The following is a 16,507-nucleotide window of genomic DNA, read 5'->3' on the forward strand; positions in this document are numbered from 1 at the left end:
TTGTACCAAGTTTCTTGAAATTCCTCATACAAATGTGAGAGGAGTTGACTGAGACAGACAGATGGAAATCGCTACGACAAACCCCTTCAGGCCTTTGGCCAGCAGGGGATAAAAATGTAGTTGCACAAAAACCTGTGTATATACTCACTTGATTCATCATGTTGTACTCTTTCAAGACTTCCTCTTGTGCTTTCTGAAAAATAAAAATATAACTAAAAACAGAGCACTCATAATAAAAATGTGTTTCATTAAAATAAAAATTCAGATATGATAGTCACTAAATTGTGTAAGAGGGGTTGGTTAACATACATAGTTTAGAGCACAGTGTATTAATTTAGTACAAAAACAGCACACTGGACAGAAGCTTTGATAGTATGAGATTCAGGCCCACTTCACAGAATGTAGAACACAGAAATGTCATTGGGAAATTTTAAAATAAGCAAATCTTCCAAAGTGAGGGAGCAAACTGACTGGGGTGGGGGTGCAGCTCCTCACCAAATATTTTTTTTTCCTATACATCTAGTCAATAATGAGTGTAATATTTCTTGCATAAGTAAAAAAAAGACTTAACATTACAATATTGTGCTACAATTTATTTGGGCTGTAGGCGTCAATATGACAATGAGCTGCTGTGGTGACAGAAAACGAAGAGCTAAGAAGAACTTAGTATGACCCTTCCAAACAATGATCTTACATCGCAGTGAGCCATCCCTGCTTCAGCAGTAACAAAGTGATGCTTGATAAACAGACTCCACGTCAACTAATGCATGCTTCAAACATTATTGTACAGATTTCGGGTTGCAAGCCTGTTCTTGCTGCAGACGTTTTACATTCTTAAAACTGCATCTGGAGTACTGAAGAAAAAGAAACCTACAAAAAGGGTAAGAAAAACTAGTGGGTGAGGAGCACAATTTACAAAGGGTGTGAAAACAGATTAAACATGAAATTTCTCAGAAATGGGGCTGAATGACATGCCTGAGAACCAGTATGTGGTGCTTCACAAACAAAAGCTGTATTGTTATTTCAGGATTTTCCCCCTCATCCATAAGTACAACCCCTGGCAAAAATTATGGAATCACCGGCCTCAGAGGATGTTCATTCAGTTGTTTAATTTTGTAGAAAAAAAAAAAAGCAGATCACAGACATGACACAAAACTAAAGTCATTTCAAATGGCAACTTTCTGGCTTTAAGAAACACTATAAGAAATCAAGAAAAAAAGATTGTGGCAGTCAGTAACGGTTACTTTTTTAGACCAAGCAGAGGAAAAAAAAAATATGGAATCACTCAATTCTGAGGAAAAAATTATGGAATCACCCTGTAAATTTTCATCCCCCAAATTAACACCTGCATCAAATCAGATCTGCTCATTGACACTGACCCTATGCCATGACATTGACTCTATGTGTCTTTTTGCAAGGAATGTTTTTGCAGTTTTTGCTCTATGGCAAGATGCATTATCATCTTGAAAAATGATATCCCCAAACATCCTTTCAATTGTCCAAAATATCAACATAAACTTGTGCATTTATTGATGATGTAATGACAGCCATCTCCCCAGTGCCTTTACCTGACATGCAGCCCCATATCATCAATGACTGTGGAAATTTACATGTTCTCTTCAGGCAGTCATCTTTATAAATCTCATTGGAAAGGCACCAAACAAAAGTTCCAGCATCATCACCTTGTCCAATGCGGATTCGAGATTCATCACTGAATATGACTTTCATCCAGTCATCCACAGTCCACAATTGCTTTTCCTTAGCCCACTGTAACCTTGTTTTTTTCTGTTTAGGTGTTAATGATGCCTTTCGTTTAGCTTTTCTGTATGTAAATCCCATTTCCTTTAGCCGGTTTCTTACAGTTCGGTCACAGACATTGACTCCAGTTTCCTCCCATTCGTTCCTCATTTGTTTTGTTGTACATTTTTCGATTTTTGAGACATATTGCTTTAAGTTTTCTGTCTTGACGCTTTGATGTCTTCCTTGGTCTACCAGTATGTTTGCCTTTAACAACCTTCCCATGTTGTTTGTATTTGGTCCAGAGTTTAGACACAGCTGACTGTGAACAACCAACATCTTTTGCAACATTGCGTGATGATTTACTCTCTTTTAAGAATTTGATAATCCTCTCCTTTGTTTCAATTGACATCTCTCATGTTGGAGCCATGATTCACATCAGTCCACTTGGTGCAACAGCTCTCCAAGGTGTGTTCACTCCTTTTTAGATGCAGACTAACGAGCAGATCTGATATGATGCAGGTGTTAGTTTTGGGGATGAAAATTTACAGGGTGATTCCATAATCTTTCCTCAGAATTGAGTGATTCCATATTTATTTCCTCTGCTTGGACTAAAAAAGTAACCGTTACTGACTGCCACAATCTTTTTTTCTTGATTTCTTATAGTGTTTCTTAAAGCCAGAAAGTTGCCATTTGAAATGACTTTAGTTTTGTGTCATGTCTGTGATCTGCTTTTTTTTCTACAAAATTAAACAACTGAATGAACATCCTCCGAGGCCGGTGATTCCATAATTTTTGTCAGGGGTTGTAGTCAATTTTGACCTGATCAGTACCATTTAAGGGGACTAAACCACACTTACAAACCAGACTAAGTATACCATGACCTACACAACTGTCTGCCGGCCATACCAGGGTGGTAGCTATAGCCAGGTAGGGGTCAATGAAGGATTACAGAGGTCAAAAAAAAAAAAAAAATGCTCCAATCGTTTTGAAATGTGAAACATTATTTGTTGGATCCTGTTAATGCAACCAAAAAATCTGCATCACTTTTTACCAAAATTGGAGCAACTTTAACTTTTTACAACTGTACAAACTGAAACTGACGTGTCGTCACAATTTTTGCTGTATTTACCCCATAAATCCATAACATTCATTCATAGATAGTCCACACTATACCTTTTTGGAATCTTTATAGTCAGACAAATAATGTGGTATACCTTTCAGCATGACTGGAGCATTTCAAAATTTGGACCCCTGTGTAATCCTTCACTGCCCCCTACCTGATGTTAGCTACCACCCTGGGATGGCCAGCATACATGTTTGTGTAGGTCATGGTATACTGAAGCTGGACTGTTGTTTAGTCCCTTTAAGTGGTACCAAAAACCATCTTGGGCCATGGACTATTGTCGGTCAGGAAGCATGTGCTGGTGCTGTGTACATTGGGTTCTGAATGGCAGCCATCTATCTGGGTTCACTAGGCTTCACTAGCTGCTCAACACGGAGGCACCTGTGTGTCAGACTATGCCTCGAGTGTGCCACAATTCCCTATGAAGTCAAAGTGCAACTATTCAGCTCTCACAGTTCTTGACCTATGAATTTTAAAAAAGTTAAAGTTTTCAAACAAGAACACAGTGGGTTTAGTGAAAACTGGCAATGACTATTCAAAACAGAAATATATCTTGAGTATATTCAAGCAATCTACTAAGATTCAACCTGGTGCTCTTTTGTGCCAGGTGTCAGTTTGCGGCACTGTGCATCAAGCTGGGTAAAGCGGCGGGTGATGCTCTCTATGCGGGCATGCAGCTGGCGGTATTCCTCATACTCTGCATTGAAGTCATTCTTGTAGCATTGTCGCTGGTCCATGGACACCAAAGGCGTGTACTTCCTGATAAAGAGGGAAGGGGAACAGAAAGAGAAAATTAAACTGAATAATGACTTTCTTCAGTTGAAATATGCCTCCCTAAAAGGTCAAGACCAGGGGCCACAAGCTCTGAAGCGTGCTGGTTTTGGCCTTCAGTTTAAAGCCCACTGCCTAAATGCATCATTTACAATTAAATATGGTCCGCATAAATAACAAAAACCCTTAAGTTGTTTAATTTCAAAGCTTTTAGAGTATCAGAAACAGTTATTCACAGTATTGCTTTCTAAAGATGGTCAGAGGCTGATTGTTGTGACTCTTTTCTAGAAAGAGAAAATATCAGTTTTTTTAATAAGCTGAAGCAGCATTACTGCACGAAAACATACTGAGCAGTTTGTACAGTGTTACAGTGAAAACAGACAAACTGAACTTCAGCACAGCCTCGCTGCACAACAAGATCTCAACTCGGGCTGCGTACCGCCTCTCAACTCCCAATTTACTTTGAAGCGTCACCTATGCATGAATACTTACTACAAATTTACACTGGTGCATTAATTTTAAAATTACACAAAAAATATCTTTTTGAACCTAAAATTTTCTCAAGTGCAAAACATTAACTATGAATACATTTAACCTGTTGTACACCTGTTGCCAAACTTAGACACTAGAAGAAACTGACCCCTTTTTGCCAAACTATGGAAATAATGAAAGAAAATTTAAACTACCTCAAATAAGCAAAGGTTCAGAACACAGGACTTGTTTTTGGAAATCTTTCAGACATTAAAGTTACTCACGATACATAGTCAGGCAAGTCCATGGTGATAGGTAAGTCTGAAGACTGGACTGGTTTGTCTGAAGAGTCTATGACCAAAAAGCAAAGTTTTAGAACATTTAAATTTAAAATATAAAGAATCAGCAACTACTGTGAAGTCATGTCTTTAGAACTGACAGAATCTTCTACAAACAGTGAATCAATTTCTATGACATTTTAAAAGCCATAAAAGTGAACTCATATCAGTACAACTATATTTTCTTCGAAGTGTTTCAAGAGTTAGCTAAAAAAGCAACAGCTGCGCACATATACACACACACACACTACACAGCTGCAGTCAGACATTTACATCCATATCACAGGCTTTTTAAAAGTAATTTCCTTAAACTTCTTTTTCTGAGGCAAAATGACTATATAACATGCATCTTTAATACAGCAAAATATTTTCCAGAGTAAGTTTTCTTTTTTTTTTCTTTTTACTATTCTGGGAGGTCCTGTGACTTAGTGCAAAGCAGGGCTCTGTATTGTTTCTTGAAACCGATACGATACACTGGACATTGAATACTCAATAGAATCACAATATCAATACATCTATGTGCTCAAGACTGCCTACATAAGTTTTTTTTTCAAATGCATTCATAAATAAGTGTGATGTTTGTGTGTAACCCAGCTTCCTAATTCTTCAGTTATACTGCTTAATGTGTGGTATATTAGCATTTTCTTTTGCACACTTACATTTTCCTTGCCTTTACCCTATCCCAAATTTACATCACACCCTGCATGTTTGTTTGATAAGCTTACCAACCCCAAGTGCCTTAACCATTTTTATATTTATGGCTTTCCTCACCTTAACTGACCAGAGTTGAAAGCTGGAACCCCAAACAGACCCACTCTATCTTAAACATTGCTTTGAAAAGAAAACAAAAAGGCTACTGCATCACATACCACTTTTGGTATGCAGAAAAGTTAAATTAAGCAAACATATACTTATATGAATGAAATATAAAGCAGTTGTGGTTACTTCTTGGTTGGGCTCAAAACTTTTCAATCACTCACCATATGAAAAAATATTTTCAAAAGTGGACTTTTACTCTAATGGTGGTGTCTTTCAGTCTGGATAAGACCCTGGTGTACAGTCTGTGAGCATGAAGAATAGAGAACTTGTGTATTTAACCTGATTGACAACTAAGAGTGTTTTATCCATACTTTTATCTCACACTGCCACTGCTCTATGAGACACAGCAAGATGGCACAAACTGTTTTTTTTTGTTCATTTGTTTGGTTGTTTTTTTTTTTTTTTTTTGGAAAATCTGAACTGCTGCAAAAACAGAGGACTAACTGCTCACCACGTTCAGTGCTGATATAGCAAAAATATGGGGATAGGATTATCAGTACATGTACCAAAAGTCTTATACCACTACTTTGATAATACTGTGATTCAGTATAGACCCGCCTAAACCAAAGTGACTTATATATATGGGGGGAGGAGGGAATACTGCATTATCATCCATAGCCACAAGTTGGCACAGTGTACTGACTGAATGAGGTACTGCGATTCACACTCTGGAGCAGAAGGTTGTAGTAATGCACTATTAAGCCAGATGCCAATAACTGCAAAACAAGCAGCAACAGCAGCTCTGAATGAAAAAAATGTTCTTTGTCTGAAAGAACAATTGAGAGTTTAATAATCATGCTCTCAAACTGCATGCTCTTTAATAAATGACATGAATATAACCTTCATACTACTTGGAACAAGATGTGCTTGGGCTGTGTGAGACAACAAGAACAGTGACAGCAGGTCAGCTAGGCTAATCTATGGTAAGGTTTAGCAAAATTGTTTGTGCCACTTACAATAACAGCCCATTAGCTTCTGCTCACTAACACAGTGTAACGCAAAAGTTAATTACATAACTTCCATATGACTGGCATAGTGTTTGTGCTATAAATAAATAATGCACCAATTAAATTAAATTTGCTTCTTGTTGCACGAAGCGATAGCACCATGTTTAAGAAATAAATGTGACTTGTCAACCGGTGTGACATATGTGGTTTTTTTTTTTTTCCCCCTTTCTTCATGATGCGTTTTTTGAAAGGTCCGTCTCATACTCCAGGGCAACTTATTCTGGAAAATACAGTAATTTATTTTGGGTTGTCTGATGTCAACATGGGGTCACAATTTTAGAAACACTGCCAAAAATACACATTTACTTTCTTGTAAAATTCAGTGGTGCTGAAATTTCCAACATGTCTTTGCTTGTCAAGCCCTATTAGTGATCATTATGGACTGCAGCCGGTAGCTGGTATGCACTAAACGTAACACTCATTATGTTACGCTGTTTGACAGGACTCACTGGATTGATGCAAACATAATAAATGGACTGCATTTATATAGCGCTTTTCCATCTGCATCAGATGCTCAAAGAGTTTTACAATTATGCCTCACATTCACCCAGTCACTCAAACAAACTCATACACTGATGTCAGGGTGCTGCCATTCAAGGCGCTCACTACACTCCAGGAGCAACTATGGGATTAAGGACCTTGCCCAAGGGCCCCAAGTGATTTTCCGGTCAGGCTGGGGTTTGAACCGAGCATCCTCTAGTCTCAAACCCAATGCTTAACCACTAGACCGATCACCTCCCAAATACCCATAATACAATCGTAAGGATCTCAGAGCTCCATGTAGATAGGGGATAGATATGGTTATGGTTAGAGGAGTCAAGCTGAAGTATTCAACCCAAGAATACAGTACCACCACACTGTTGCCCACAGAGGCTGGCACTCTGGATACACTAAATAATTCTTACTAAATCAATGAACTGGCATTTACTGTTCATTTTTCCCCCCAACTCTATCCTGGTATGTGCTGATACTTTATAGCACTAACCCTGATCAAACATTTTTGGTATACCAAGAAGGCGGCTTCACAACACAATTTAATTAAATAAATAATTCACTACATATCTAGTCATGCCAAACAAAGAATTGGTAGTAGTCAATTTGAACTTAAAAAAAAAAAAAAAAACTGCATTAGATGACCTTCCACACAATCTCTGCTGTTTTATTCGCTGTTCCTTTCATATGAATCTAATAATTTTATTCATTGACCAGAAGGTCAGAAGCACGGGTTTATCATAACACAATCAAACCAGATTCTATGATAAATACAAAGTGTAAAAATAATAAATCCTTATTGCTGTCACCCTGTCAGAAGAGTCATTTTAGCAGAAGGCTGATTTTTGAGGATGGAGTCTTTTGTTGTGATTTTTTGTAATCAACAATCTGTCACAATACATTCAGTTTTGTTCCCCAAAATGTACACGAGTCATTAGTCATTGGGATTCCTCAAAACAAAATAGATATTTTGGGTGCATCTGAAAGTAAGCTGAATTATGGAGACTTTTAATGTAAGAGCTAAAGCTGACCTGCATCCACAATCATTGCCCACAGACCTGCTAATAAATAATTAGTTTAGGTCAACTGATAAAATGGACAGGAGCTAACAGTGAATGAAAGTAAGCATGCAGATGAGGGCTGTTTAAGATTAGCACTAGAACCAGTTAGGAAAACAAACGCACCTTGATCTGTGTGAGCGTTCTTGCCAGTATCCTCTGCATGGTCTTCCACAGCACAGCTTTTTTTTTGGTGAATGTGACTCTTTCCTTCCTGCTTTGCTACACTGGAAGAAGTACTGCAGCCATCCTTAGTCTCTTTCTCTCTATCCTTTTCTTTATGCTTCTTGGTTTTCTTCTTGAACTTCTTGTTAGTAGAGCTAGTTACGGAAGAACTGGTTCTTTTGACAGTTGAAGTAACAATGACTGAGGCGTTCGGTGGAGGGCTGTTACAAGTGACTGGCCTGGGAACTGAATGGCGAACATGGCTCTGCAAGGACCCGTTGGACCTGAAAGGGCTGGGTGAAGGATCCATGCAAGAGGATCCCTGGTCCATGGGCAGGTCCTGGGTGCCACAGCCCTCTGGGGTGCTGGGTGAATTGGAGCTGGAGGCTGGGCTGGGCTGCTGGTGAGAAGGTGCTGGAGCGTGGGAAGAGACAGGGGGGTGAGAGAGAGGACCTGAAGTGATGGAGGGTAAGGATGAACGTTTATCACTGGTACTGCCTTCATCATCACGGCGATCAGATGAGGACGATGACAAAGATGCACCTGGCCCTCGGCTGCTAAGATGGGAGATGCGGGTTTTCTTGGGTGCCAAAGGGTCAATAAAGTCAAACTCCAGCTGGTGCTTCTACGAGGGCACAGATATTAACATTTAAAGTGAACACTTTCACTGCATGCTTGTGAGATTATACTTTAGTAGATACCTGAGGAGAAGCAGGGACACTGTCTTTGGGAGAGCTGCTGGATGAGACAGACCCTGCAGAGGGACCTAATTTCCTGGTGAAGATAGCAAAAAGTAGCATCAGTGGATAATTATGTGGCAACAACTAGCTGCTAATCATTATTACTTTATAGTCTGCTCCTGGAGTATACACAGTTATTATTTTGACTATTATTTACCGTTAAAAAACACTAAATGGTAGATGGACTGCATTTATATAGCACTTTTCCATCTGAACATACATAACTACATAAATGGTATGATATTATGGTAGTCTCCAGAAACTAAATGAACTCCTGGTGTCATGTAAGGTAACAGAATCTGAAAGTCGAATCTGTTAGAGCAAACTGATCAGTTTCAACACTTGTCAGTTACCACACATGCATATAAATCTTTCCTGTGGCATATGGCACAAAGTTCAAGTTATTGCTCAAATATATAAACAACCAAAGGGGAAGACACTGCCTGCCAAGAATTGGTCATATTTTTATTTCAATATTCAACTTCGAAAGAGTAGATTTCTGTCAGACAAAGCTGCAAACAAAAAATACGCATTTATCCCCATTATTCAAACAAACATCACTGAGTGATGACAGGGTGATGAGGATGAAACCAAATTGATGGGGTGATAGTGAATGTCATCAGTGCATATGCTCCACAAGTGGGTTTTGAGATGTAGAGAAACAAGACTTTTGGAGTGATTAAGGTTGTCAAGAGTGTAGCCAAAGAAGAGAGCAATGTCTGGAGTTGTCTTCAATGGGTGTGTTAATGAAAGGAACAGTGGTGATGAGGTGGTGATAAGAAGATACTCTATGAACCAGAGGAATGTGGAAGGGCACAGTGTTGGATTTTGCAAAAACAATGGAAATAGCTATGGTGAACACTCATTTTAAGAAGAAGGAGCAGCACAGGGTGACGCATACGAGTGGAAAAAGGTGCACACAGATGGTTTATGTACAGTGCAACAGTTGCAACATGACAGAAATTGGGAGACTATAGACTAGTGGCAGGGGAAGTGTAGCTAGACAGCACCAGACAGTGGTTTGTTGGATGACTTTGGAAGTAAAAAACAGGAAGCGTGAGATATAAAAACAAAGGTTAGCTGTTGGAAGCTGAAGAAAGAAGACTGCCATGTCTAATTTACAGAGAAGGTGAGGCAGGAACTGGATGGTGGTGAGGTGAAGCTGGACAACTACTGCTGAAGTAGTTAATGAGACAGATAAGGAGGTAGGTGTTGTTGCCTCTGGACAGGGGAAGAAAGTCGAGGACACTTTTTCACAGAATGGGAACATATAGGTAAAGTCGGAAGGTGATGGCAAAAACCAAATGGGATAATCGTAAAGATGAAGTAGAGGAGGTGTGGCATATCATGAGGAGAAAGGTGGCAAAAGGCCAAGGAAAAGATGTATAGTCAGCAGTACATGAAGTTTAACACTAATGAAGGAGATAAGGACTTGTACTGATTGGCCAGACAAAGGGACTGAGCTGGAAAGGTTGTGCAACAGGTTCAGGTGATAATAGATGCAGAAGGAAATGTGCTGACAAGCAAGAAAAGTGTGTTAAGAAGGTGGAGAGAGTACAATAGGAATGACAGATTCTTTCAAGAAGGGATTTCATAAAGTATTAGCTCTAAGCCCATTCCTTTTTCAATGGTGATGGTCATATTGACATATGCAAAGCACAAGGTGAGATGGAGATGGCTTATCTCCCCAACAGGAGTAGCCAAAAGAAGAATGTAAAACTTGTATGATTCCAAGTTATCTTTCTGAGAAGTAAGACTTTGGGCATGGTTTACTTAACTAGGTTTGTATCTGGGCTATCACGTGACTATACACTGGGCTGGCCATCGTTAATTGGAGATGTGTTTCCTCTAGTGCACAATAGAAGAATGTTCACAGAAGACTTTCAGCAAGCATAACAAACTTGTGAGAAATGCTTCTTTAGAATCTTTTTTTTTTTTCCTTAACTTACTCTCTCCACAGTAGGCATCAAAAGGCATGGGCATCACCAATCCTAACAAGATCATGACTCCATAAAGAATTCCAAGCCACCTCTCTACCTCAAAGGCTGAAGATCCAGTCTCTATAGGTATGACACTTTCCGGCATGCATACCCTTCAAGGTTATAATTAATCTTATAACAGTCTAACCATAAAACTTACAAACCCTATAACTAAAACTAACTATATAACGGACTAACCATAAAACCATTTCTAACCCTCAAATTAAATGAGCAGAGTAGGTGGCTCAATGGGAGAGTTGGACTCACAATGTTTATCTGGGTTTGTTTCCCAGTCATACTACTACCTCTTTGTATCCTTTGACAAGACATCATCTGCATTGTCCCAGTCTACCCAGCTATAAATGGGTACCAGCCTTGGCTGGGCAATTAACCTGCAATGGACTGACATCACATCCAAGGGGAGCCATAGACTCATCTGCTTCATGCCACAGAATCCAAGAATAGAACCAAGGGTCTCAGGGCCTATATGGGCTGTTTTACAATCAGGGTACATAAGTTGATTTTAAAGGTTTGGTTTAATAACAAGGTGGAAATGACTAACAAAGTTTAGTTTACCATACATGGATAACTACTACTGGTCTATCAGCAATAATGGTTATTTGATTTGACATCCCTAATTGCTTACCAGCAGAACTCCAATTATATCAGTTTTTACAAATTATCTGTGTCATTTCCATGATGTCTTATTTGGGCTGATGGGCTGCCAGAGCTATAATTTACTAAATAGGTAATGGGCTGCCAGAACTATTATTTATTTAGTTAGGTAACCACTAAATGGACAAATTCCCCTACCAAAACCTACTGTATAACAATCTAACTCCCAGGATCATTGCCCAGTGGGGAAATGACTTGAAACAGGCATTCAAAAATAAAATGTTGTGTCTGTCAAAAATGTCTGGAAATAGAGTGCATTGCAAACTCAAGCATCAGTGTTATGTGAATTGTTTTTTTTTTTTGTTTGAAAGAGGTAATCACTATCTGTGACGCCACAAAAGGATGTGCACCTAATTCACTCAAATCTCTTTAATATAAGTGTAAAAACATTCTTAATACATAGTACATGTGACAGTCTGCAGAGAATATTTCATGTTGATTTTGTGTTTCACTAGTTTATGCAAGTATGCCTTTGAAGTCATATTAATCAATTCTGTACCGAATGAGGATCCGATCAACTTGGACCTTCTCATCTTCAGAGTAGCCAGGCCAGTCTCGCTGTACATCACGGTAAATGAAGTCCTTCAACATAAATGTGTTATCTTTGGGGTTCAGATTTGCCACCTGTCATATGCACACACACAGTTTCAAAGTTAAGACAACAGCATGAGAAACACAGCGAATGTACAGAAATCTCCCTTTTGCTTAGCTGACAGAACATCTGTGTATGCAAATTGTCTTTAGCTACCAAGTCTGTTTCTTGGCAGAGCCAAACTAAACAGAAACCTTTACAGTGTGAACAGGATTTCCTCAGGCATGTTTGTAATCATTCCTCTAATATATTTACAAAGGGCAAGAAGGAGTGCTTGATCAGGTTAAAAACAGACTTAACACCACTAAAGCACAAGACTAATTCATCTTTGGATAGAATATGAAGAAAATCAAAAAATGAATAATGGTTCAAAAGAATCATTTATTCTAGATTAAGTAATTTCAAAAATTCATGTTAGTGGACTAACACTTTACTGTGTGGTCAAATGATGTCAGTGGCTATGGTAGTAAGGCATTTTACTTCTCTGAACTGGTCTTGCAGCTTAAAGATGTGTTATTTATGAAAAAATAAAATCAAATATTATCATACTGATGGTAAGTCTTTTTTTTTTTTTTTTTTTTAATTGTACAGAATAAATGCTACAAGTAGAGTGACTTTTCCTAACACTAACAAGGCAAATAAGCAATGATTCCCTTCCACAGACTCATCCCATCCTTCAAAGGTCAGACCCATTCTAGTACCTGTTGTAGAGTTGTCCCCAAAGAGCTACGGTCTTTTTGATTGATCCCATCCCGCTGCAAACGGGCAAGCACTTCCAGCTTTTTGTAGGACCTGAGTGCCAGCAGGTGGATAATGCGGTCTCGCAATGGTCGCTGGGACACAGGGTTGCTGGCAAGGCACTTGCGTATAGTGTTGGCTGGGTTGATTGGTGTGGAGCGCTTACGTTCTGGGACCACCTCCATAGCTGATAGTGACGGCTTACGGACATGGACTTGTTTTCCTACAGAAATAAAAAAGAAGTAAAAGCAATATTAAACACATCTTCTCAACTATAAAGTATGGCTAGCAGTCTTGCCCATTACTGTAATATCCAGCCTGTCATAGTCGTATAATCCCTTAGCAGTTTTAAAAGGATCATTTATTTTCATTACAACAGCTGTGATTTCAAGAGTAACACAACTGCAGTCTTTCACAAAAGGTAGACTACAAGCTTTTCAGAGCCACTTTTTAAGTTACAAGATCACTTTTGGAGTTTGCAGTTTTAGTCAAAAATTTCTTTAACAGACAATAATTGAGTCATGTTGGTGGTTGGGGGGGGGTCTACTTAGGTTATTAATCTTAATGACTATATGAGCCAACAATATAAGAGTCACATACTCAAATTTAACAAGTTACAAGCCTTTGCAGAGCCAATATTTAGACAACCAGCAGCGGCCTTGGTAGCCTCCAGACCTAGGATTTGTAAATGGGGGAGGACTGACAAACAACCTCATTTTAAGCGACATGTAACTTCAACACCTGCTCCTAATTTCATCAAATATGTTTTTATTTCATTACCCATCAGAGTAGATCAGAAAGTTTTGCGGGTTTTTTTGTTTGTTTGTTTTTTGCTTTTTAAAAGAGCGAGTTAGCTTTGATCTAAGTCAGTGGTGTATAGACATTCCAGAAAGGGCCAAGAAAGTGCAGGTTTTCTTTCCAGCCACTGACTCCAGCAAGTGATTTCACTTTGAGCAGATGGGATAAATTAGACAGTGAAATCAACTGGCGGTGTCAGCAGATGCAAAAACCTACACCCTGTTGGCCCTTTCTGGACACCACTGACGTAGGTGTTTAAAACTATACACACCTGTAGTTTGTGTTGTTGAATTATGGAAATTTGCCTGCACCTGGTCATAACAACATCCTAAAGCTCTTAAGAGATGGTGGAAGTACTCCATGTCCCCTAAAAAGGACACAATCTAAAAGTAATTTAAAAGCCTTCCAAGCTCACACTTTTTATTGACCAATATGTTGATGATGACATGCTGCTACAGTTGAACAGCTTGTCTCAGCCAGCGCCAACTTTATTCCACATGCTGGAAATATGTGTCCAAATAAATTCACATCTAAAAAGAACTGCATTCACAAGTGCTGCACATCTGCCAGTAATAATGCAGCAAATACAAGTTACAAAGTGTGACCTGAAATAAATGTACAGAAAATTTACAAGGGCTTTATTCATTGGTAAATACGATTGTCACTCGAAACCAGCTGCTGCGAGCGTCTGTTCCACCCTCAATTTTTTCTACTATTGCTCTCATTTCACCGTTTCTCAGGATATGCAAATGCATCCCTGGGGGTGAGAAAACAGACCGCAGGAAGTTTCACATCACTTGACTTTTTTTTTTTTTTTTTTTTTGCTGAGCTGCAGCTCTGAACATGGTGATTACACACACACACACCACATCTTCAAACGTAGAACTGAAACAAAATTGAACGGCTGCTCAAAGTTGTCTCAGTGTACACTATAAAAGAATGAGGCCTCGATCACATCCATCAGAAAATCTTAACCTCTAAGAATAATTCAAGAACAATTAAAAATGTAATTAGTTAAGCAATGGAGGAAATTTTAAAAACTATAATTAAATTAAATAATAACAACAACAACTTGTTGTTAGCTCTACAGCAGTGAACAAACATTTTTTGTATGTAAGAAAATGGCTGTTTATGTTTAACATTTCTACTAATTGTTAACTATGCACAAGCGTAACAATGTGGAAGATTTTAACAAAACTTTGGGACACAACCACAATGGTTATATGTACCGTATTTTTCAGACTATAAGTCGCACTCTTTTTTTTTTTTTTTTTTTTTTACATGTTTTGGCTGGGGGTGCGCTATACTCCAGAGTGACTTATAAATGAAAAATATACCGGTAGATTCTCAGTTAATTTACCGTAATAAAACAATTTTATGTGACAGAGTCACTCTGTTTTAAAATAGCCACTGGAAACGGAAATGCAATGAAACATGGGCACTGTAGTATGGCGGCTGCCCTATAGGTCACGCTGGTCATGATAACCAATCAGAGACCAGAACATTGGACGCGTATTCCTCACCTCACCCAGACAATGATTGTGAAACAGCATGTGAAGCAGACGAACACAGTGCTTGCTGTTATTCCGGGAGGGCTAACAAAACAGCTTCAACCCTTGGATATCAATGTGAGCAGAGTGTTTAAGTTGACGCTGAGAGCTGCGTGGGAGCACTGGGTGAGCGACGGCGGAGGATTAGCATCTGCACTTGGAAGGAGCTGGGGTCAACACCACGGGGAGGTCATGAGCTGTGCAGGTAGGTGCTGCACGAACATCGGCAGCTGACACCTGGTGTGTACTATGGTCCACAGCGGGTAATATGTTAGAAAAGAACCGTTCAGCGATGGTGCGGGTTATGGTTCGGCTCGCAATGTGGTCCGCAAAATACAAACATATCCGTAGGTAAAATGCAGCTCACGAGAGGGCACTCAAGGCTTGTGTGACTGTTCCTGTGACTTCTGACTACCATAGAAAAATAAAAATTTCAACATTACTGATAACACAACACAATAACACAATATTATCATCTGAACTTTTCATGTTAAGTTAACATACCTGTATGTCGATGCGACTTATAGTCCAGTGTGACTTATTTATGGTTTATTTTTCTTTATAATGGATAAAGTGGCTGGTGTGACATACTCCGGTGCGACTTACGGTACACACAATCCTCTTTTGAAGTTGGTAGTTGTTTATGTTATGTGTACAAGTACATAAAATCAATATGAACAGTCATACAGCACTGCAAAAAAAAAAACAAAAAGACGAAGAAAACAAAAAACCCAAATCTTTGAGAAGACTGCATGCTGTGAGAAAGTGACAAAAATGAAATATTAAAAATTACAGGATGAAAATGCATGTGAATTGAAACATGGACAAGATGAAAAATAGAGTGAGAAATACTTTCAAATATATCCAACTAAGTAAGTCCCTTCGGCTGCTCCCTTGTTTGCACTCGGGGTCGCCACAGCAAATCCAAGGTGGATCTGCATGTTGAATTGGCACAGGTTTTACGCCGGATGCCCTTCCTGACGCAACTCCACATTACATGGAGAAATGTGGCAGGGGTGGGATTTGAACCCGGAACCTTCTGCACTGAAACCAAGTGCATTAACCACTTGGCCACCACCCCTGCTCTTTCAAATATATCCAACTAATTTTTATAAATTACATCAGTTTATTTTTACTTCTACATCAACACTGAATTACAATTTCAGGAAGGTGTCCTCGAGGGAGGAAATAAAACTTGTAAAAAAAAAAAAATAATAATAATTGGTGCAAGGAAAAAACTTGAATCAAAAAAGGTAACATTTGAAAATACCCAACTATTTACAGCAAGCGATTTTTTGTAAATTTATTTTTACTTCAGTCTTGTATTAAAAACAAAAACAATGGAGGACAATAACTATCCAACAGTGCGCTATTATGCCTTTGCACTTTGGCACAAAAGACTACACTCTAGGCAGGCAGTTTGGCTGTGGTTGTGTGTGTCTCTCAAAATG

At 38.9% G+C, this 16,507-nt stretch overlaps 1 protein-coding gene across 2 annotated transcripts in view; it reads right to left on the reverse strand.

The window, feature by feature from the left end:
* ell2 (elongation factor for RNA polymerase II 2) overlaps nt 1–16,507 on the reverse strand; it is a 54,823-nt gene that overhangs the window by 7,890 nt on the left and 30,426 nt on the right. The window contains exons 5-12 of one of the 2 annotated variants that reach the window (XM_034167118.1): nt 12,672–12,931; nt 11,878–12,002; nt 8,686–8,758; nt 8,528–8,609; nt 7,946–8,437; nt 4,390–4,456; nt 3,451–3,622; nt 149–193 (exon numbers count right to left, since the gene is read on the reverse strand). In XM_034167118.1, coding sequence (XP_034023009.1) covers nt 149–193; nt 3,451–3,622; nt 4,390–4,456; nt 7,946–8,437; nt 8,528–8,609; nt 8,686–8,758; nt 11,878–12,002; nt 12,672–12,931 — 1,316 coding nt within the window. Of the gene's footprint in view, nt 1–148; nt 194–3,450; nt 3,623–4,389; nt 4,457–7,945; nt 8,610–8,685; nt 8,759–11,877; nt 12,003–12,671; nt 12,932–16,507 lie in introns of both variants that reach the window. The other variant, XM_034167117.1, reaches the window with a different exon arrangement.

This window comes from Thalassophryne amazonica, chromosome 3 (assembly GCF_902500255.1).
Source record: "Thalassophryne amazonica chromosome 3, fThaAma1.1, whole genome shotgun sequence".
Lineage (NCBI taxonomy): Eukaryota > Metazoa > Chordata > Actinopteri > Batrachoidiformes > Batrachoididae > Thalassophryne > Thalassophryne amazonica.